The sequence below is a fragment of the Cariama cristata genome, unplaced genomic scaffold, assembly GCF_000690535.1.
Source record: "Cariama cristata isolate BGI_N322 unplaced genomic scaffold, ASM69053v1 scaffold1219, whole genome shotgun sequence".
NCBI classification, from domain to species: Eukaryota; Metazoa; Chordata; class Aves; order Cariamiformes; family Cariamidae; genus Cariama; species Cariama cristata.
Window position 1 is genome coordinate 123,646 of NW_009636216.1, and position 24,681 is coordinate 148,326.

The 24,681-nt window shown below is 39.4% G+C and overlaps 1 protein-coding gene across 1 annotated transcript in view; it reads right to left on the reverse strand.

Moving 5' to 3' along the window:
- The window catches only part of CD109 (CD109 molecule), a 65,500-nt gene that overhangs the window by 9,896 nt on the left and 30,923 nt on the right, over positions 1-24,681 (reverse strand). Inside the window, 11 exon segments of the mRNA XM_009707830.1 lie at positions 5,317-5,382; positions 5,468-5,623; positions 9,035-9,225; positions 10,371-10,536; positions 11,071-11,299; positions 13,040-13,121; positions 17,315-17,491; positions 18,524-18,668; positions 20,227-20,445; positions 20,659-20,772; positions 23,961-24,078. Of these exon segments, the coding sequence (XP_009706132.1) occupies positions 5,317-5,382; positions 5,468-5,623; positions 9,035-9,225; positions 10,371-10,536; positions 11,071-11,299; positions 13,040-13,121; positions 17,315-17,491; positions 18,524-18,668; positions 20,227-20,445; positions 20,659-20,772; positions 23,961-24,078 (1,663 nt within the window).

Here is a 24,681-nt window from a genome sequence, read left to right on the forward strand (position 1 = left end):
TTAGAAATATTTTAAAAGTTACATATTTATGGAAGAAAAAAAAAAATCTATCAAGATATCTATCTATCTACCAAGCCAGAGAGAGCACACAGAGACGACCTGTGGATTGGGAAGGCCATGTGTTGCAAATTGGTGAAGGGCACGAGGGTACACCAGTGAGATATCACTTCATGCTTGCCCTGTTCTAGTGGCCTTCATTGGTCCTTCTCTCTCTGCTGACCACTGTGGCATACAGGACAATGAGCGATATCAGTTGTCCCAGCGCATCTGTTCTAGCATACTCGTGTACTTATACCCAGTAAAAGACACCAAAAATGAAATTTAACTTTGACAAAACATTCTAAGGTGCTTCAGACTGATTAACACCCAATGCAATGTTGATAGTAACTGCAGCATCCCTTTGCTGTGGCACAAATGGGACACCACCTCTGACAGAGGACAAGAGAATGGGTTGCTGACTCAGAACTTCTGGGGGATTAATCAGAAAGCTCAACTTTCAAAACCCTAGAATGACAAAATAAAATACAAGAAACTAAGAAAATATTTACTATCAAAGAATAGTTCACATTATTTGGCAAAACAGTGATTTTCATCAACAACAGAACAGTAAGTTTGCATACAGTTCTCACATACAGATAATCATTATCTGTTCCCTTAGTCATCAAGATAAAACACATGGGGGGGGGATCTTCTTCTTTGATTTTGGTAGAAAAATAATCAGAAAGTTGCTCAAATAACTCTCTTTGCAAGACCTCAACATGCACTTTGCTTGGCTAAGGAAAAGGGAATGAAGAGTGCTTCTGGAAAATCATAATCCCTTTACAGCAGTTTCTGGCAGCAAACGGAAAACCGTCAGTCCAAATTTAAAGGTCTGACAGCGGGTTGTCCAACTTATAGGTTAGCAAGTCAGTTATAAGCTAGCAAGTCTGTGCAAACAGAGGAGTCTTTAATTTCTGATTTTTGCTTTTGCTGCTACATCTCTTGCTCCTTGATTTGAAAGTTATGCTCTTTCTTTCAGTCTACACGTGCAATTCCTGTTGCCGCGCCTGCATTGCTGAATTCAGCATGCTGTAGGACTACAGAGCCAATTCTGCACAGGCGCTCAGGACAACCATGGTACAGCAGTGAAGATTTATCCTCTACAACTGCTCCGCAGGAGAAGGCAGTACCAAGGACGAAGCCTGCCAGTTAAAGGCATGCAGTAAGTTTGGTAAAGACGAGCTGGCGGTGCCTCAACAATCTGTCATCACATAAACAAAGCTGTTTTAACTTTTGCCAGAAAAAGCTAATGAATGGGAATTTACTGCCAATGCAGGATGTCTGAAACCACACACTGAACAGGTCAATCAGCTAGCATTCTCATGGAATAAGTTATTGCTGTTACGGTCTGACTCTTCTTTCCTGATTTCTCATGACAATGAAGGAAAAAATTTTTTCACAACACAGAGTTTAATTAAAACCGCCTTCTTTATACACTCTTACTTTGAGGACAGAAGGCTATTATACAGAAACTAGCATTAAAGCAACAAAACGAGCAATTGCATTTCTTCCTCACCCTTTTCAGAAGCAGCTGCCAAAGCTAAAGGCAGAACTGGTCCTGGCTTGTCATGCTGCAACCAGTTCTGGTGACAGGCTCAAGAAAAGAAAACTAAAAGCTAACCTTCTGCATGAGAGATGTTTTTAACAGTATCTGACCCAATCAACTACACTATGTTTCAAAAAACATGACTCATTCATAATGCCCTAATCAATGTCTCTTTCCCTGTCCTTTTTGTTCTTCAACTGGCAGCACAAATGTGCTTGATTGAGGGTATGAATTCAATGAAATCACCTCTGATAATTTTCCTGTCCCTTTTTGACTACTTAGTAGCCACTCAAACCATAACAGAGAAACACGTGTATTTCAGAGTGTACCTTTTTCAGTACCATCACATGGAATAACATTTAGATCCTTGCCTAAATCTAGTAAAAATATACTGAGTGGAAGAAATGGTCACTGCCTTTCAGTAACAAGTAACAGCTGATTCTCAGTTTTTTCCTCACTCCTTCTCTATACGTGTCCAGGAGATCAAGGAGATCTTGTTCACCTATCCACTTTGCCCATACCCATCCTCCCTGAGCCTGCCCACCCTCCCCTCCTTGCTAGTCCTGGATTTCAGTGGCATTCTCCTTCCTTCCAGAAGGCATGGGTCATGCCAAACTTTTGAGGCATTTACCAAGCCCAGTTCACAGTGGTTCCAGACAGCAGAGAAGTGTTTCTTCTGAGAATTTCAGCAGGCCACCTAGGGAAGATCACTTCTTCGACGCCTTTCTCTAGAGAGTGCCTTTCATATACCCTAACCCTACAATCACCCTCTCTTTCCTCTTGCAGAGTCAGTGTTTTAGGTCATCCATAGGATGTGCCCACATAACAAAGGGATGAGCTAGGAGACTTTGTTGACAGTAGGACCACAAAGCTACAAGTAAATGTCTGCTTTTGCAATTGTACTATCCAAAATAAATGCATTTTATAAGATCCTGCAAGGTCAAGAGTGAATGCACTGCCAACTTGCACACACAGACAGTAAGATTTCACAAAAAAATAAGTTTGTTTTTTTTTTCCTAAGAATCCATTCTGTTGGGAAAGCAGCCTTTTCCATTAACAGACTGAATCTTGTGTTTTGTGGTATTTAAATGAATTACTGTTTTGACATACTACATTTGGCCAGAAAGTCAAATCCCAGAACAGTGAATCTCACCACGGTACTTTGGCGGGCCTAAGACGATGAACTGAGCTGAAGAAATGTGATCGCAATGTCATACACTATCTGATTTACTAAATGTGAGCCAGATCCAGCTTGTGTCTGGGAAAAAGAAATTTCATTCAAATGGCATCAGTGCTCTTTCTTTTAGAATACCAGACCTGCCAAAGGAAGCAGAAGGAAAGATCTGATTGCAGCAAAGAGAAGGTTTTGAAGAAGCTACTCCGGTGTGTTAAGTACAATATTTTGAATCAAGTCACAGCATCTCTGACTCAAAGCTGCAGGAAAAAATGCAACAGCACAGTGATCTAAATAAAGAAGATAATCTGGCATTGGTTCCTGAACACCAGTTATTTGGGAGCACATTTGCATGTTCATACAACAAACCAGGAACTTAAACCATGGTGCTAAACACCCCCAACAAGCCCTCTAACCGCAGAGTCAACTACTGGCTATTCTGGGTAGAAGAGTTCTGCTCAGTCTTCACCAGTCATGATGGTTTGGATGTGAAATTTTCCTGCTGGCAAAAAACGTAATTGGAACCAATGTGCTTCCACAAAAGGCATTCAATTCAACAAATCAGCGTCTTCAGGCAAGAAACAATTTGCTGAAAAGTTTTTGATCAACTCGCCTGACAAATTGGTTGACTTAATATCAGAGAGGATTTCTCAACAATGATTAATGTTAACTAGTCTTAACTGTTCTGGAGCCCACTTTGTTCCACTCCACATACACACACACGCTGAAACCACAGATGTGTGAATGGAGTCCTGCTGAGAAGTTCATTCTTATCTTGGCCTGCAGGTCTGAATCTAAATTATCCTCTAAAACTTTTGAACTTTGCTGTAAACTTCACTTCCGGGAATTAATAAACAGGGATCATGAATTTCAGCACTGTGGGTTTTGTAGACTGATGCTGAATCAATGAGGTGTATCTCTAGCTGCTGTTCACTGCTGATAGGCAGCTATGAAGGTTTCTTTGTAAAGATCTTTTATCCAAAAGCATATTTACAAACCATCACCATGCTTTTTTGTTTCCCAGATGCATAAGAACACTGAAGTGAAGGTCAGGTTGGAAGGAACTTGAGATGGAATCTGACCTGGCATAAAACTTCCAGATGACTAAAGGCAGCCTAAGTTCAGTTCTCCCAAGTATGACTAGAAGGAGTCTAGTAGGAACTCTGTCTGGTTCTGCAATATACTCAGCAATTACAATTTGATCTATATACTTCCAATAAAATTAGTCTCTCATGCTCAGAGACTAATATTTCTGTATTATCCATAGCTTTTCAAAGGTCTTCTCTTTCACCTATGTGGTTCTAAGCCACTATCACAGACAGGACAGCAGGGAAGAGAGACCCATTAGTGGCCACATCTAATCAGATCCAATACTGTCTTCTTCTTGTGGTGCTTCGAGACATGGTTTAGTGGGGTTTAGTGGGCATGGTGGCATCAGGTATACGGTTGGACTTGATGATCTCTGAGGTCTCTTCCAATGATAATGATTCTACGATTCTATGATATTTCTCATAGGGTTAGGAAAAATCTTGGAGGTGGAATTTCTTCAGAGCAGAATCCCTGTTATGGGGGAAGAGCAAGCAGCTGAAAAGGCTATTTATGGTTTGCCAGTTCTAAATACAGTATGTGCTAATCTCAGCTTAATTTGTTTAAATATAAGTAAAGATGTTCGAATTTATACTACTGAAACACAGTCTTCTGCAGGACAGGCAGAGAAGGGATCACTGTATCTCCTTCCACTCTTTGCCATGCCCCCATCTTTGGCCAATGCTAAGCATCTATTATTGTTGGCAGTTTGCAGGATCCTTTGACTCTGTCTCTCACGCCATTTCAGATCAGTGTAAAAATTGCTGGAGAACCTGGCCATAATACTCATTTATTTTTAGCTTTTGCACTACTGTTGTATTCTACTTTAATAAAAGCAAAATAACTCTAATAACTAGCAGTGTAATCTTGTTCTGTACTGATCTGTGCCTGATCATGGTTTACCACAGGTTCCCAATGAGGCATTTCTGCCTGGTCCACGTGTCTTTTTTGACTCTGATATTTGTGCCTGCCAGTGTACCACTGCAGTCCTTTGTCTTGCAAACGGACACTGCATTTCTGCAGGAGGACAGGGCTGCTTTGATATGGCTCTGGCCCATGGAAGTGCCCTGAAACTGTCAATCATCCAGCAGTACTTAAAAGGTCAGGCCATCAGACATAAACAATCACATGAATATGTCCATTCACACAATGTTTGGTTCACAGCATTCAGAGAATCACAGAATGGTTGGGGTTGGAAGGGACCTCCAGAGAACATTTAGTCCAACCCCCCTGCAGGGTCACCTACAGCAAGCTGCACAGGGTCGTGTCCAGGCGGGTTTTGAATATATCCAGAGAACGAGACAAATTCTTCAGTTCTTCAATTCTTCTTAATTTTTCAATTAGTAAAGTCCTTTGGTACTGATTTAAGACATTTCAGAAGATTGTTCTTATTAACATGTTTTATAAGGCTTCCAAAATATACCTTCCTTATAGAGAGCAGATCTTTAGCAAGAATAACTGTATTGTGTACCTGAAAGACAGCAAATCCTGTTCCCTCCGCTGACACTGTAATTGTCATTGGTTGTGCAGGGGTAATCTGAAAGAAAGATGAGTAAAACAGTATATTCAAAATACTTTCAGTCAGCAGACTTTACAAAAGTATTCCTTGCTTTCTACAGTACCTCCTTGGTCTGAAGCAGAAAACGGTTTCGAGTATCAATTGAAAATATTTCTGGCATCTTCAAAGAAGGTGTTGTCACTGTTATATCCATGTCTGTTTTGCCTGCAGTAGTGAGAGTTGCAAATAGACTCAAGGCTTGCAGAGCCACCACCGTGTCCTGTTAGAAGAAACAAATCCTTCTGTATTAAACAGAAAAGGCCTGTGCAGTGAACAACCTGTGTATAGGCCATGCCTTGAGGAGCTCACGGTCCCTGCATTGTCCCACTTGTTTGTGCTGGACTCCTCATGCAGCTAGCTCCACATCCCCGTTGGGGTTCCACTGGCACGAAGGATCCCAGCACAGAAGCGGGATGGCAACATAGGACAAGTTAGCCACTGTGACATGCGATGGGAAATCGCAGCTCAGGAAGTTTTCCTCTTGTGCAAGGTATGTGGAAGACGTGACACTTCAGTAGCCACAACAGGCAGAATCACACACCACATGGGCAGTGAAGAGAAAGCCAGTGAGGAAAGTAATGATATTGCTACTTTCTAGATTTATTTAGTGACTATGCATTAAATACCCAGTACTGCACAGGAGTTATTCAGGGTACCTTGATCACCAAAGCAAAAGCCATAGGTCTGAAAAACTACTAATATTTATTTAAAAAAAGCCTGAAATGAGTTTTTATCAGACCCCTGGCAACAATTTCAAAGGGGTTCAGCCCAGTTTTTATAGTCTATATTTGATCAAAAGGTTTTGTGTAATTGTTTAACCACTGTAGAATATGCTTATAAACACATTACATACAAAATTCTTTTTCTTTATCTTTGTGTATGATTGCAAACTTAGCTCTCCAGGTTTTGAACACAAGAGGCAATTTTTGAACATTTGGTCCAGCACAGTTTAGTGAATGAGAATTTTAACATCCAGTATTTTCTGGGAAAAAATACAGTAATCAATTATATGCCTCTAATGCTTCTCAGGGACTTTTGCTGTTTGTGTAGTTCATTTTGCACCCATTTTTAACCAGTGACAGCGAAGGAACTGGCCTTGCAGGCTCAGCAAACAGAGGTGTTTTATTCATTCTTAGGTCACTTCTAGTAACAAAATTCTAACATAACAGAAGCTCAGGAACTACGACATGGTGACTGTGCCATACCTTAAGGTACCAGTATGTGTTGCCTATTCACTCTAAATGATTTGAAATCACCCTCCTTCCCATGTCACGTCCTTGTCCAAGATGACCTGCTTCACTGATTTCTTAAAATCCAGAAAGGTCAGCTAATTAGCAAGAGTACCAAAGTTGCTGGTACGCTGAACCACTACAGCTGGGATCTCAACTCCAGTGCCTAACATGGTGTGACAGAATAGATGCAACTAATGGGCTAAAGGAAGATTTAATAGTCTGGAGTAAGTGGCAGACTTTTTCAAGTAGGAGGCCAATATTTACCCTGAAAGAATGCCTTTGATTACTCCTTTGCAGAAGACAGTGACAAAGCATCTGAATGACTCTGCCCCTACTAACACTACTCCTGTGTCAGTTTTTGATGAAGAGCTATCGCTTGGAAGCCCAACCTCACAAAACTTCTTTCACATTGAAGTGAATGAAACGACAGCGACCTATCAAATCTATATATCTGATCTATCTTACAGACCAAAGGAGCTGTAAGATCTTGTTGGAAAATCTGGTTTTAATCATCTGAGAGCATAAATATGCCTAAGTTGTGGAAACTAAGGAATACCATGAAGCACCTTTTCAAAGTCCTTACAACTACATTTCTCACATTTACATTTCTCACCCTAAATTCAGAGAGAGTTCAAGATGTCTAGAAATGCTATCTGCCATTGCTGAAGGTGACTTCAGAGCTCTTCCACCTCCTAGGCTCAAATGACCCTCAGAAACACAAGCGAAAAACAAGAGGGCAAAGAACCACCTGCAGAGAAGACAAACGTTCCCCTTGGCATGCTCTAGAGCAGAAGGCATACCCAAAGCTTTTCACCTGGACACATTCACAGCCGAAGCACGAGGTGCTTGACTCAGTATGACAATGCTGTCTCCAATACACAACCTGAAAACTGAGGGAATATGGTCTCAAGCCAGACTCATAGGCCCCTCTTGCCCAGCAACACAGGCTTTGCAGAATTTGCTGCTCTTCCCTACCATTTAAATCCACGTTCATATATACGCTATTTGTACGAATTGTATTCCTCTCTATATGAAATACTATATTTTATGCCCAAACATTAAAGCACTATAAAGCAAAATATACCGATTGCAAATTCATAGTAAGCTATACCATGTATACAAACTGCAGCGAGTTATCATACTCTAACTTAGAAAACATCACATATGCAAATGCTCACTTTCCTCCTTATTGCTTAACAATATATTAAGTTTCTAATGTAACAAACTCATGGAAGGAAACATTTTTTTTAAAGTTATCTTAGAAGTTAACAAAAAGTATGGGGTCTTTAAAGTATTTAATTTCTGCAAATTAAAAAAGGCATCTAAAGCGACATTGGAGTAATTTGGAAATCAAAATAGTTTAGACTATGGAAGAACAAAAGGATTAAATTAATTTCTTAACTTCACCCTCAGGGGTAAATGGTACACTGCTGGATTTTCAAACTTTCAAGTAAAAATGGTTCCTGGAGAAGAGAAAAAAGTTTTTTCAACTCATTTAGTGCTTCAATCAGCCTCTTCAAATAAGTAAGAATTAACAAATTAGGAAAATACTAGAACCTCAGGGGAACGAGGCTGGTTCTCAAATTGCATTTTATTTAGTAGAACTAATTTCTTTCAGATTAATACCAACAAACATTTGAAAAGAATGAAGGATAGCCTGTACAGCTTGCTACCAAGCAGTATGATGAAATGTGACATTTTACTGTGACCAGCATTTGTAGTTAATTTAAAAGCTAGTTTAAACTAATGCAGTCCAAAGTACCATATACATTTTCTGGATGCCAGCACAGCTTACAAGATGTGGTTTCAATAACACAGAAATCTCCTCAGATAATGAAGATCTTCAAAATTTCATGGCCCATCAAAAATCTACGCAATAATGAGGACAAAGTACATTATTAAGTTAAGACCAACTGCCAACAGAGGGACTAGGTTAGGCTGCTTGTCTAAAACCTACTCCTCTTTCTTATCTTAGTTAATAGCTTTTCAGGAGTTTGAAGACCTACATATGGAAAGAACAGAAAGAGGTTTCTCTCCTTGGAAAGAAAGTAGGCACAGATATCTATCACATTTGCTTGGAAAATCTGATTAATTATTTTTCCATGGGCATCACTTCTTCTTCTTAATTTAAGATCATTTGTTACTAATATTTTATATAATCAAGGTGATTCTCTAATTGTTTTTTATTATACTTGCCAAAATACTAAAACTGGTAGTCCAGGTTTAAGACGTCAGTATCGCAAAGAATGCAAGCTTGCACGTACCAAGGCTGTTACAGCAAAACCAAATTCAGTAATTATTATGGAAAAAGCCAAATGGTCCCTTTTTTCTTTTTTTTTTTTTTAATATACAGTGCTCATTTAGAAAGCATAACAAAGCCCCCTGAGCCAAGATATTACCTGAGTAGATGAAAATCCCCCAAGGTGATTTCTTTGCTGACTTAACCATTTCATTATAGGGATCCCCTCTGCAAATCTGTCTTGATGAAAGTGTGAGAGTAGAGCATATGCTGCAAGTTCAATATCAATGGACCGTGGCTGCCATGAATCAGAAATTTCAGAAGCAGGTGTTATCCAGAAACGAAATTCTCCTGCAAAAGGAACCAATATAACCTCAGATCTGCAGACCGAAGTCTTTGGACTTCTGGAAAAGACTTAAGGGAAACCTCTTAATTAATGCTTCCATATGGGATCTAGTAAAGTTCTTTAAAATTGTGTTAAAGTTTAGGTGTGTGTCCCATAAAGGACTGACTTAAGCACTTCCTCAGCAGTGGTTGAATCTAGATACAAAAAAACCTGAAGTTCAAATAGTCAATCCCATAGATTTCACTGAACTTTATATTGATCCTTTTGTTGTCAGGCCAAAGTGAAAGGCCACATAAAGGAGCCCCTGTGAAAAGACCACCTCATTCCTGGGGCTCTTCTTTCTCTGCAGGACTAGAGACAGCACCTCAGGCAGCACAGCTGCTCGCTAGGCTCAATCTTGAGTGAAGCCTTCCAAAAAAGTGACTTCCTCCCTTCCCAAAAGTGACGGTTCGAAAGGCCTAACTCAGTAAACACAGAGGGACACCCAAGAGGCTCCGGTTCTAGGCTACAACATGAATCTCTTTGGATTTCTCATGAGGACAGTTACTATTTTGAGCCAAAAACTTCCATTTGTTATACGCCATATGGTTTATTCTTCACCCAAAACAGGGAATAAAATTCAGTCATGCTGGACTCGGAAGAGGTTAAACATAGTGAGATGATGGGTCCCTAGAGAAAATGCAACAGGTCTCTCTATTGTCTTACAGAAAGTCCAATCCTTCAAGTCTTCATTCTGATACTGATTTTAACCAATTGCCACCACACACCCTCCTGATCTATTCAAATCACTTTGGAACAGCTAACCTCATCCGTCTCTCTTTAACCAGGCTGATCTTATAAGTGCACATAATAACAGGGGCAAACTGACAAATAATGTTCTTCAACAGCACCACGGTACTCCCATCAGGAACACAGTAATTGAGACTGAAAGGCCTAGCTTTGTTGTGAATTGTCATTCATTTACGGACACTCTTCATTAAGGCTGTCTTGGAAGTTCTTAGATTATTCTCTATATCGTACTCAAAACAGATTTGAATTCACAAGAAGGATTCATCTCTTTAATTCTATATGCAGCTGTTGATACATGATACGTACTTTTAAATTTGACAAAAATCCATCTATACAACTGTATTCGATAGTTGTGCAATACCTTGGTGTTCCGCTCTCTGGTTCAGTATATTCAGTGCTTCCTTTGCTTTTGTACTTTTTGCCCAGGACAAGGCATATGTCACAAGTGCCAAAGTGTAATTATCTGAAATGCCTTCTTCTAATTTATCTTCTAGAAAGTTTGTAGCACTCTTGATGACATAAGCATGCTGGAAATAAAGATCATATTGAAGAACATACAGTGAATAAAATATATATTGAAATATTATAATTTAAAAGAAAAATTTGTACAGAAACAGAAACATTACTATCCCCAAACAACAACCAAGAAATACCGAAAAATCTCTTTCAGAGTCACAGGCACGAACTTGAAAGGCAAGCCTTTTGATCTGGCACTATCTTATGAATGTAAGTAGTCTCAATGAAATCAATTGGAATGACTTAACATTTCTAAGGATAGTTCCCCCCATAAATTTCTTTGCAAGTTCTTGGACTAAAGCCATGACAATATTCTTGCTAAAAGCAACTGCCTTTAGATTTTGCAAAGGCACATAAAATTGAAGGCCTAACAGCACAACTTTGTATTGTCTCTGGTAGATCAGGGAAGTTTAACAAAATCAGGTTAAATTTTGTCTCTGTTCAGATGTCCCTCTATTTCCTTGAACTACCAAGTGTTTGCCAGGTACTATGACAATTTATGAAGTGTTCCAGTAACTATGAATTCTACTTACGAATTCCAATACCTGTTTATCTGGGAACCCTAGGAGGGATGACATGATGTAAGCTGTGAGAGTGATCGGATTATTGGTGCCTCCCTGAAGATCACTGTGTAACACTTTCCCAGGCTCATGAAATTCTCCATTTAATTTCTGATGCCGGACAATCCATTTAGCTGTATCCATGAGTACATCTTGGTCAATATCGATGAATGGACGAGCTTGAAGGAAACATCTTAATACAAAAGCTGATAACCTTGGGGAAAAGGTTAATCAAATATGACAAAATTAGTAATGTATTACAGCTTCTTCTGTTTAAGATACTGTGATGCATATGGTGCTCTACTCACATTTAACAAGCAGAGAGGAAAATACATGCCTCGCCCAGACAAGCAAGTAGACTAAGCTTAATCCACCAAAAAATGAAGCTATGACCTTCTTCCTAAAGATCACCCCTTTTGCAGCTCTTACCTTTCAAAAACAAATAGAGAGTATAGACTGCAAGTCTGCCACCACAAGTACATCTTTATTCAAATATTGCTCTCCTACCTTCTGCTGCTAGGCTCAAGTGGCAAAAATCATATTTTACAAAGTAATGCAGCTATGAATGTCATGTTAATTATCTCAATTATCCCTGCAATGATATCATTGAAAAAACCTTTGTTGTTTTATTAATAACAATCCCAAGTCCTGCTTTGACTCCCTTCTTTGATAAATGTGCATTCATAGAATCATGGAATCGTTTAGGTTGGAAAGGACTTTTAAGATCATCAAGTCCAACCACTAACTTAGCACTGCAAAGCCCACCACTAAATCATGTCCCTAAGCACCACATCTACATGTCTTTTAAATACCTCCAGGGATGGGGACGCGACCACTTCCCCAGGCAGCCTGTTCCAATGCTTGACAACCCTTTCAGTGAAGAAATTTTTCCTAATATCCAATCTAAATCTCCCCTGGTGCAACTTGAGGCCATTTCCTCTCATCCTATCACTTGTTACTTGGGAGAAGAGACCAACCCCCACCTTGCTGCAACCTCCTTTCAGGCAGTTGTAGACTGTGATCAGGTCTCCCCTCAGCCTCCTTTCCTCCAGGCTAAACAACTCCAGCTCCCTCAGCCGCTCCTCACAAGACTTGTGCTCGGTATGATATGTAAGACATGTAACCTGTCACTGCACTATTTAAGTACCAGAGTTGCCAGTATAGAGAAATTATCTGCATTTTCCAATCCATCAATACTAAGTCTAAGGCAAATCCTGCTGATGTCAATGAAAGATGCTCACTGACTCCAGAAGGAGTGACTCAACCAGTGTCACAGTAACTGGGATGGTTCTATTTGAAGTCAGCAGCATGTACTGAAATACATAAGTATATTTAAACTAACTGAACATGGGTTAGCTGAACAAAGTGCTCGAATTTGTCTCTGTTCTCTATCTAGCTTCCACTACTATGCCCACTATGCTTCTGAGGGTGAAATTCAGCACTGAAAAGGTTTTTTCAGCTGTATTTACAGTCTCAAAAAGGAGGTGAGAGAGGTAAGTTGGACAAATTTTTACCACCAGTAACTTTGTTCATGCCCTAGGAAATACCTCAGTCAGTCTTCAGCCTCCAGTATGGAGAAAACTGAAAATCTGTTTGAAGCAATAATCATCACATAGACCTAACCGGTTTCAGTCAACTGCAAGAACAAGTTATTTTAATATTATTATTCATTCCTTTGAGAAAAGTAACAGAAAAACTTTCAGATCAAGCTATTCCCCTGACTAAAATAATCAATCATTCATCTTTCACAAAATTAAAAAGCCTTGCCCTAATAATGGCCTTGACAGTACATTATCCAGCAGAATGACCTTAGAGTTGGCCTAAACACCTAATGAAAACCAGGCAGAAGGCTAGTACAGTTGGAAATTTTTACCAGCTTCACAAAAAAATTTTAGTCCCAGGGAAAATATGTAAAATACTCAAATTCCACAGTGAATCTGGCAGAACTACTTACCATGTGCTGCCAGAGGGATCTTCATTTCCAAAGGCACTAAAAGAGCCATCATCCCTCTGGAAAAGCAGCTCTCTCTGGTAGCCTGAAGTGGAAAAGCAGAGACAGGTATTGAACACTTTCCTCTCATAGGGGTTCCAGCACAAAGTGTCTGCTGATGTGAAGTGAGGCACTTTCTAAGGCTGAGAAGGGCAGAACTTGAGCTTCTATTTCATTACAAAATCTCCCAAATGTGTAGGAACACACAAAATTGCGCAGAAGATGAGAAAGCAGGCAGCAGTAACGTGGAGGATCCATCCGCAAAAGCAGAACCAGAAGCTCCTGCTCCCACTCACCTCCCACCCAAACACGACAGCGCGGTGCAGACAGACAGGCTCCCACATAACTCAGTGGCTCCTGGAGCACAGCACCAAGCGCAGAGCACAGTAGGAGCTATGGTTCAGTGTTTCATCACTTTGGGGAGCTGGAGTTGTGCATCTACAGAAACATTCTATCTTTCCAGCAGAAGGAAGGACAAGCAAAAATGAAGTATTTTCCAACTGGAAGGGCAAAGATACAAATGCTTTTGAAAAACAGACCCTTCCAGCAGCTTGCTTTTGCCAAATCAAAGGATGAGCTATCAGAAAAAGCATGCTGGAAGAGGCTGTGCAGAAATGAGAGAAAATTTTCAAAAGACCTGAAGATCCTGAAATCCTGAGAAGCAGCCATTTAAAATGTATCTGAAGATTTTTCAGTATTCAGAACAAAAGCAGCTTTCTCCTGACTGCTGAACATCTACACAAAAAGGGCCCCAAGGGCTCACCAGTTGCTCACAACCACCAGCAGCATCCTTACTCAATGCTGACTTCAGTGCAGAATCAACGTTCATTAATGTTAGAAATGAAGAGCTTCCCATGATATGCTACTCACTGTAATTTCTGATATCTAAAGCCTTCCTTCCAATATCTAAAGCCTTCCTTCTCTTATATTTTGCTTGCCATTTGTGTATGCAGAACAATAATCATATGTATTTATAGCATTTTACAAGACATCTTCTTTCCCCCGACCTTGCCTTTTTCTTTGGCTTTACTATTTTGGGCTATTATAATTAAGAAAGTATATTCATTAGTCTAATACCTGACAGATACAGATACAAAACCGAATCAGCCAGACAGAAGGAAAACCCTCAGGCAACCATCATTAAGTCCTACACAAATGAATGAATTTACAAATATGTCCCATGAGGTCCATCCAACTACAACCATTGCCCTGCAAAATGTTCCTTGCTTTCACTGATGAAGGATTAATCGCCCGATTACATACTATCTTGAATATAGATACACCGTGAGTGAACCACAGCCTTAACTACCAACAAACAAATAGTCTGGTCCCTCAATCTAAGTTACAGTGTAAGATGAAATCCTAGTCAAGGTCTCTGTAACAGAAGAGATACAGATATAAGGCTGTGAATCTGAACTGCTACAGTATACCAGTGCACCTTCCCATACAAACTCTTATCCCAGCATCAGGTTTAGTTTTTGTCTCTTCAGAAGAGTTTGAAATCACAATTTCCATATAAATATAGGGATTTTCTAACGTATTTAGCACAACGACAGTGGTTAATTGCGTGATTAAAACTGGTGAACCTTTCCCATACAGACAAATCTGTCATCTCAGTTACTGATCTTGACAAGTCAAGCACTCTTGAGTGGGATGAAAAAAGAAGGAATGAGTGGTATTTGTCATCAAGGAAAGCAAAAGTTACTGTCAAAGTTTAAGCCTCAAAATAATGTGCTATACGGAACACAAATACATGTATACATACAAATAGATTGCTACCTCTTCAAAAGTTTCTGACTGCAAGGCCTGAAAACTGAGGTCTTCTGCTTCTTTGCAGAACAGGCAATACACAGTAATAAGTATTCTAATCACCACTCCATTGGTAGTGTAAAAGCACTAAACTAAGACCAACAGCCTGCTTAACGAAGACTGCTGAGCAGCCCTTACACAGGGATAAATTTACCTCAGAATTTGATAAGATTGGGAAGGATCAGAAAGATGAGCAGAACCAGAGGGAGGGCGCAGCAATCACTCAGCTATTTCCTACAGTCTGCTTGCTTTCTTCTCAACGCCAACCCCGTTGCAGTCACGCAAAAGTCTCCAAACATGAGCGTATCTAACACGGGCAAGCCTGCAGAAATGCTGGAACGGGAGACCTGGGGGCTGTGAACCACCGTGTTCGTTCCAACGGACACTCAATCAGACATGAAAAACAATACTTCAAACGTCAACACATACAAGTGGGAAGGCAAGGAAAAGAAGGATCCTATTATGAAGATGTACACTAGTACTCCCAGAGGACTGGCTGGAACACAAGAGATGTAGGAGGCTCGCTGAGGAAGGCTAAAAGAGGAGTGCATCAGGATGGAAAAGACTTCAGAAACATGTGAAAGACTAAAGGGTCTCACATTTCAAACAGCTTGGAAATACCGCACGAACTTCTTACTTGCTTTGTGTCTAGCACCAAAGTTTTCAGACCAACCAGGATTTTTTTTATTTCTGAAGAAGTGATTTCAAGATGGGATCTGTCATCCCCACAACTGAAGGAATTTTTTTAAAAGTCAACTTTTCTTTTGCTTTGCCTTTGTTCTAGGTAGATAAAAACTGCTAAAAGAAAGATCATATAGCAGTCTCTGCTAGCTATATGATCCCTTCTTCTCACAAGCATTTAGCCTTAAAACTAATCATATTTACTTCAGGCCATTTACTTTATCTACTTTACCGAGGGCATTTTTTCAAATATTTAGTGAATTCCGACATGTGAAATAAAGTTTATTTTATATTAAACTTCATGAAAATCCTTTCAAAAACTGAGCTTATAAAAGTTACACCTCAAACTAAAGACAAATTTCAACTTTAAGGTCACTTTTTTAAAAAATCAGTGCAACAACTGAAATCAATTGTTAAAATAAAGAAAAAAATCAGAATATTTTTTAGACTGTGGTTCTTTTCTATCTTAATGTTACAAATATTTCAGCATACTCACTGTTTTGGCTACTACAGTGTACCTAAATTCATGGACCTAAATTCAAAGCCCCAGGAATAAGTTAAGTAACACAATGCTTTGTATGTAAGTGACACTTAATCCTATAATTTTCACTTGCTTTGAAATAACTTTAATAAATCTGTTACTGGAAAACTTCAGAAAATTATGGCAGCAAAACTCTAGGCTTCAGGGAGTGGTAGATTGCTTACAAACTTCAGAGTAGCTGTTCACATAACATATCTCTTCCCCTGCCCCGACCTTACTTTTCAACTAAACCATGTAGAAGGAAGGTTTAAAAAAAATCATTTAACTGTTTTCAACACAAAATTAGGATCTTGATGAAGGGAAAATTTATTTTGAGCTGCGTCTTTTCCAAGGGAAATGTCAACAGCTTAAAATAAAAATAAAATCAAAAACAAAACAAAAAAATAATCAGAGACTTACAGAGAGTAAACAAAATTTGAAAATGTCATCACGGTGCCTTAGTAGGAGTGTAGCTCCCATGAGGATGGTCTCATTCCCCTCTGTGAACCAGGCTCTCAGCATGCAGACTGACATGTGGCAAGCGCGGTACATCGCACTTAGATGCTGTCTGATCCAAAAGGCACAGAGAAGCATAGCACAACTACGTTCTCCACACTTTGTGATGCCCTGGAGTATTTCCCAATTAAACTATACAACAATTTCCAACTAAAATTTTCCAGCTTTTGATTTCCAGCACAGAGTTCACTTCTGACCAAGTCTAAAACTTGGGTGGGTGAAAGCCAGCCACAAGAGCAAACACCACGCCTTGAGGTCTACAAGGACATGGCAGGATGAGGATGGTGTCACTGAAGACAGATACACATGGGGGATGAATATGGCTCACTCTGCCCACTGACTAATTTTCAACCTCTGTGCCTCAAGTAGAGGTCAGAAATGTTTGCTCACGCATGGTTTTATCAAAGGAGAAATAACAATGACCTATGAAATCCATGTGAATTACGTTTTAAAATGCATTATTCATCTGAAAAAAAAGTAACTATATAACAATAAGATGTTTTTGCTGAGTAAACTTGCCCTTGTAAACAAAATCATTTACTCTAATTCTGTCAGCCCAGAAGCAAGAGGAAAAGAAAGAGGAGACAGGCTTTTCTTCCAGTTCTCATGACACCAACAGAGGAGTATTTCAAACACCGAATGCAGAGTCACAGATACCTTTTTACTAGTAAGAGTTCTTAAAAATCTAACATCTTTCTTTTAAGCGTACAGACCTTTTCTCATAAATGATACAGCTTTTGATTTAATATCTTCTCTCAGCTGCCTGGTTTTAGTCAGGTATTGCAAAACATAAACATTTGGAGCAAAATTGATCATATTCTGTTCACCGCAGCCATAAGGCATCTTAATCAATGATGACAAACCATTGATAGAAGGTCCAAGTAAATCACCTGAAAGATAAAATTTAATGAAAATAAATTAAAGCTTATTGCAAATAAATGCATATGTCATACATAAAGGGTGCTATCATCTAAACTGGGAGAAAATATGACACATTAGGAACATTTGTACTAAACACCACTAACCAGGTAGAAAAGATACTTTATCTTCTGATCAACTTTGTGCCCACTGTTCCATCTCCCCAGAACTTTCCAACTACAGAGTAATTTCAAACAGCCACCATTAAAAAAAAAAAAAAAAAAAAAAAAAAAAAAAAAAAAAAAAAAAAAAAGAGAAAATAAAAAAGATACAAAAGATATTTAATCCGGGAAAATGTTTCAGTAATGGTATCTATTTGAAACTTCTTGTATTTCTTCTCTCACCCACAGTTATCAAAGCATAGGTATCACAAGAAACAAGTCAGTCAGGTTTTAGGTTTTATTCTGCAGACAAGCAGAATTAAAACAGGATACTAGCAAACTTTGCAGGACCTTCCTTACTGAAATCCAACTCCCTCTCTAACTCTGAAAATGGATAGTCAATACCACAGTATTGTAAATTAAATAAATTAAAGCAATAACACACTCCATCCATAAGGTCTTCCTATGCTTAGTCTAATGCATGATGGTAAATTATTTTGAATTAATGATTCAACCTATTAATATAGCAATTAAATAAAAAATTAATGCAGTTCTCTAAAAATGTATAAAGTAACAGCCATACTGGGCAAAACCTTGTAAGAGTCCTTCAGCAGAGGCTCTGAAAAAAGCTCTGGTAAATCCTGCTAGAGAGCCTCAGGTTATTACACACCAGCCTCCCTGCTCTACTTGACAGTGTTTATTACTTCTAGTTACTACTAGCAACTGTTCCGTTCTTTAAAAACCACCTATGCCTGCCATGCAGAAGATGCCAGCAGCTGGATTATGGACACATATACCTTAGACACTCAGTTCAACAAAAGCCCAGCAGGCAAAGAAGTATTAAAAAAAAAAATAGCTAACCAGTAAATAATAAAGATGGAAACAGAATAAGATAATCCTTACCAACAGCAGTGACCTGCACTCTCTCACTGCCACTTACAACATCAGACGGAAAAGTGAAATCCAAAGTTTTGGACACTGCTTGTAGTTCATTCCCAGTCAAATCCAAAAGGACGGTCTGAGAATATGTCTGTTCCAGTCCTTCAGCCTATCAAAAGACAGACAGAATTACTGTAATCTCCAACAGTTTGTTGCTTTTAGGACAGGAGTTGTGTGCTTACTGAGGGATCTAAAACACTCAGATATTTTGTGCTGCTCGCTAACAGATCACAAATCTGAGCTATTGGCCCGTCCAAACTGACACAGAAATGTTTTTCTTACAAAGACCTACCTCCACTATTTACTACTCTAGACCACATGCCAATTACAAAAATACACCCGCAAAGTCAACGAGAGCATCTCTGATTCCAGTGAGCTCCATGCCAAGCATGGAGTTCCATGGCCAAGCACACGCCAAGGTCGGAGAAGGGATCTTTTGTGCTGTCTGCAATCCTACAGCCTGTCATACAAGGACGACTTACACTGAAGTTAGGTACATGACCATAAAGGTTTCATTCTCTCATACATACAAAATCCCTTGAGAAAAATCGTACTTGAAGCAAAGAAAATAATTGGGTTTCTTTCCTCAGCCTACACCTTAGTCTAACAGGCTTTTATTCTCTTCTGCAGAACACCTAAACTTCAACAGAAAGGGCAGTAAGTGGCTCCACCTGAAAACAGCTCACAACCCCGCAGGATACTGGTTTTAAGCAGTCTAAGGAGAGGCTGAGAGAGCTGGGACTGTTCAAGCCTGAAGAAGAGAAGGCTCAGGGGGATCTCATCAATGTGTATGAATACCTGAAGAGAGGGTGCAAAGAAGATGGAACTAAGCTCTTCTTAGTGGTGCCTGACAGAATAGGAGGCAACACACACAAATTGAAACAAAGTGATTTCCTTTTAAACATTAAAAAAAATACTTTTTTAACTGTGAGAGTATTCAAACACTGGAATAAGTTGCCCAGAAAGGTTGTGAAGGCCCTGTCCTTGGGAATATTAAAAACGTGACTGTACATGGTTCTGAGCATCCTGCTGTAGATGATCCTGCCCTGAGCAGGAAGGCTGGACTTCTCCCTTCCAACCTCAACCATTCTCTGATTCTATGATCTTAAGCATTTACTTTAGGATGAGATGTACAAATGTTTACCACCTTCCACTGAAATGGAGCCTAACATGAATCAGACTTAGATGTCCAAAGTTATGCAAGCCTTATCAGTTTCCATGTTAGTCTGTGGGCTAAATTTCCACCACTAGCAAAACACAGAAACGTTCATATAAAATAGTCTTTGAACTAAAGCCAGGTGTATGGCAAGATTGACTGCACTTATCCATAACACAGTTATTTGGTCCCCTCTCCAAAGATTATTAAGTTAGCTGTAGCACCAGGGATTCACTGATGCTCAAATAGGTTTCACCTTGCTTTCAGAAGCATTTGACATACTATCTGTTGTAGAACAGATCTACGTGTTCATTCCTGGAACGGGATCTAAAGAATTTTAAAGGAGAAATTATTTTAAAAGAAGTGTTTTCTACTTAAAGCCACCTGACCCGAAACCAGCCTGACAGAGCAAGAAGCAGACAAGTAAATTGGTTTGCCTTTTTGCTGCACTCTGTTGTCTGTTTTAGGGAACAATTTATTCCAGGAACAAGCCAAGCTGCAGACTGTTTACCTTTACTAAAACTTCCTGGATGATAGCATCAGAAGCAGCAGATGATATTGCTGTCACTTTGATGGGAATCTCTCCCAGCTGTTTCGGCTTGATTGGGAATTGAACAGTTTTCCCATCTTCGCTTGGTACAGATACAGATTGTTGATTTTCTGTAGCATTTATTTCATTGGATGTTAGAATAATTTCAAAAGCTTCACTCATATCCACAATCACAGTAACCTGTAAACATAGTAACATTTGCAATACAAAGTGTTAATTTTGAAAAACTGCTTTCATAAGCTGCCACCTTTTTTGTGTATAGAAAAATAGCTTTATGGTCCACCCACTGAAGAAAATATTAAAATTCTCACAAGAGAAAGGCGTGGTCTCCACCGGTGATGAAAACCCTGCAGTGTTGAGTAACATTTAAGTACAAAGAGACTGTTATTTTACCTCAGCTTCTTCTTTCAAATAATTAAAGATGTTCACTTCCAAAATGAACTGCTCTCCTCTGATGACAGAGTACGGAAGGTTCAGGAAAATGAAGAAAGGTTGAAAAGCTTCTAGCTGCAAAACAAAATCAGCACTGAACCCTTACAATCAGATACCAGCAAGAAAATCACTATACAGCTTGTCTTCTGATCATTTTTAAATTCAGATAACACAGTACATTTACTTGTACTCTACAGATACCAAAATTTATTAATTCAGGGCTGAAGCAGAAGCCAAAGATGCTTCTGGTCATTAGCACCTTTGGAGGAACTCAGCAGCGCCATTCAGATGAGAGCTGCTGACAGCTTTGACAGGGCAAGTTCCAATGGAGGCACCTGAATTGGAACTAAAAGTCTGTCATCTGGCAAGTTTGGAAGCTGTGATCTGTCTTCAGATCTCATTAAGGTAACTGTGAACTGGTCTGAGTGCACAAGTAATGGATGATTAAGAATCTGTCAGTTGCCCTATCTCCATGTCAACATCAAAATACATGCCAGAACACAAAATAACTAACTCTCCCAAATTCTGTAATTCACCAACACCTTAGAATGATGTGCTATTTTGTAAGATTAATCTTGGCATAAGTTCTTTAGTTATATTGCTAAAAATACATCTTTTCTTAATTAAAATAAAAATTGCAGAAATATACCAGCAAGCAGTTACTTTTATCTGTGAACAGAGGCTTTTGGATGAAGTCTTGGGTCTAAGAAGTCAGTGGTAAGCTCTCATCAAGCTGAATGGGATCAAAATTTTAATGTTTATGAACATCTGTACAATAAGAATGGCTGAAGCATGATATCCTTTATTATTGAAATGTCAACAAAAAACGGTTTTAATTTGGTTTTCATTTTAAAAATTCTTCCAAGTCTTTTGAGTTTCAGATCCAAAAAACACTCAACTTGCTTTCTAGCTAGCAAATACTCCAACATTTTCTTTTCAAAACTTTGGAAAGTTGCTTGCTAAAGCTTTCAGTGCCAAAACCTTTAGATATTAGACATTAGAGAAGTTCTGATGGAGAATTTTTGGTTAGTTCTTCGTCGAGGTTTTCCCTATGTACCTATTTTCTTTGTCTTTTTTGTTTTGCTTTTCTCTAAAACGCTTGCACTACTAAAGTTTTACACTCAGAAATATTCCAGTATATTACAATAAAATATGATAGGGTAAAATCATCAACACTCCGTGTAGTAGAAGTCAAATAAAAAAAAAAAAAGACGCAAAGCACTAAATGACAAGCACGCAGATGTCACTTATTTCCCCATTATGGTTTTCATGCAATTCTTTTATTTCCCTCTCTGTATGGTACTGATTAACATGTTTCAGCCATATGGAATTCTAAGCTCAATCTAAACATCCCAATGAGGGTGAAGTACTGAGCAACGCATGTGGGTGATTATAGTTTAATAATAATCTCAACATCTGTTCTACTTGCAGTCTTCTCAAATTTGAGGATTAGAGGCCAAGTATATATTTTCATACCATTTGAATCAGAAAACTATTCCTCTTTCTGTCCCATCTCTGCCAAGCTGAGTGAAAGCAACAAGAATCATGATTCCAGTCTCGAAGGAGCCTTAGCCGCAAAATCCAGATCAGGCTCCAAATTCTGTGGTGGCGTTATAATCAGGATGTTCAAAGCACATATTCTGTGTTTGGTGTAGCAGCCAACTATGAAATCTGGACCTAGATTTCGGTCTGGATCCCAAAAGGTGCCCCTCCCCAAGAATTTGAGGACATGAGAACCTAAATAGGCAAACAGCTGTCTCCAAGCTACACTTGCGCTAGTCCTGGCATCAAGTTGGAAATCTATGACCCACTACTTTACGGTTTCAACCTTTCTAACCTTAGGCACTTAAGTGGAGTTGTCCCAGTTAGAGACATAATTTTTCTAGCATCTTTAACATAATGAATTGAAGGAGACATCTACCTTCAGAGGATTATTCAATGTATATAAAATATTAGCTAAATGAGATTTTGAAAAGTAATTCCTATTCTAAACAGGCTAAATAACTCTCTCCAAGTAGCTGTTTCCATGAATACAGTGAGTCTAGGACAACTGCCCTTGTACATTGGGCATCTCTGGTTAGAGATCTAACCAAACGAATGCTGAATTTAGCTTAAATTGCTAAACTCCTCGAACACTTGGAAGCACAAAAAGAGCTTCAGGAGACAGGAACTTGGCAGCAAGAAGCATCTCATCCCACTGCTGGCTCTTAGCGTTCACTCTGCTCCTAAAGTTAAGCCCCTAAAAAAGTAGCACCTATGTTCAGTTCAAGACTGGTTTTGACAGATAAATGAAAGCAAGGGCAGAATTCAGTCTTTAAGCAATTCTCCCATCCTCCCTCCTGGGGTAAGGGCTAGCAGTACAGTGCAGTGGCACTATCTTTCCAGCAGACAATGTGCCTCTCTCCCATCCCAGCCACCTCTTCCCACCTAGTCTGGGCAAACCTCCCTGCATGCACCGTCAACTCATGGAGAGCCCTCTTGGCGGAGCCAAGAAAACACAGAAACACGCTGTCCTCAGGTAGTCATTCTCCCTTTCTATGTACAAAGTTTCTGAAGTGGGCACATCCTGAAAGTGCTCCAACAGAAACAGGCACCCAAGTATCTGTGTAATGTCCAAGATATCTGTATCAGCAAAAAAAGGGAGGCAGATACAGTATCACATATGTCTTCATAAAATCATAGAACCATTTAGGTTGGAAATGACCTTTAAGATTATCAAGTCCAACTGTAATCCTGGCACTGCCAAGTCCACCACTAAATCATGTCCCTAAGCACCACATCTACACATCTTCTAAATGCTTCCAGGGATGGTGACTCCACTGCTTCCCTGGGCAGCCTGTTCCAATGTTTAACAACCCTTTTGGTGAAGAAATTTTTCCTAATATACAATCTAAACCTCCCCTGGTGCAACTTGAGGCCATTTCCTCTCGTCCTATTGCTCATTAGAGAAGAGACCAACCCCCACCTGGCTACACCCTCCTTTCAGGTCGTTGTAGAGAGCGATCAGGTCTCCCCTCAGCCTCTTCTTCTCCAGGTTAAATAACCCCAGCTCCCGCAGCCATTCCCCATCAGACTTGTGCTCCAGACCTTTCACCACTTTCGTCTTCAGTGATGATGGGTTTTTTTACAGTTTTAACACACACGGCCTCTCAATCACTTTATTAGTATAAGGAGATGGCTGCTGTTAGAACTAAAATACAGCTTCCAGTAATAACCTACAGTGTTACCAGTGTTTAAAGGAGAACAGTCTAGTGCCATCATACCTCCACGGGAGTAGTTGTCACTCCAAGCCCGCTGTTCTCAGAGATCACAAAAGCACTGGCTACCCAGGATGTGATGGTATCAGGTACAATGACTTCCATTGTGGTGTCTGTGTCAGATCTGATGGCAGAAGTGGAGAGCAGATTTTCAAATGCATCCATTTACAGACATCAGTAAGTGGACACAAATGTTTAAAATGCATCAAAAATTAAGTCCAAAGTCTTGGCAGGAAAAGCTGCTGATTATCTGTTTTTCTTTTCATAATCATTTAGAAATACTTGTGATGGGATTAAAATGATTTTAAAAATTTCAAATTATTTTAAATTGCATGAATTGAAGGTAATTACACTGAATCACATTACATGGAATCAACTGCTACAGATTCTTTAAAACAATCCCAGATCACAGTTGCTTCCCGAACTTCTCAGCTATGAAAGAATACAAGATTTGTGTTTCACAACACAGTTCACATTTCACCGTCATTTGACAGTTTGAACTGCTCATTGAATTAGGTGCAGATTGGAACAGACTTCCCTTTCTGGGCTAATCACCATCTTCTCAGGTACTACAGAGAAAAAGACTAGGTCTCCCTACCTGTTATCTCCCCACCTGTAAAAGGAAGCTAGTTTCTTTCATCTCCGGGATTTTTATCTAGTTTCTATTGAAACTACAAGGCCTTCAGTCAGGCATTGTCCTGTTTTATGCAGTTGTACAATCACTCAT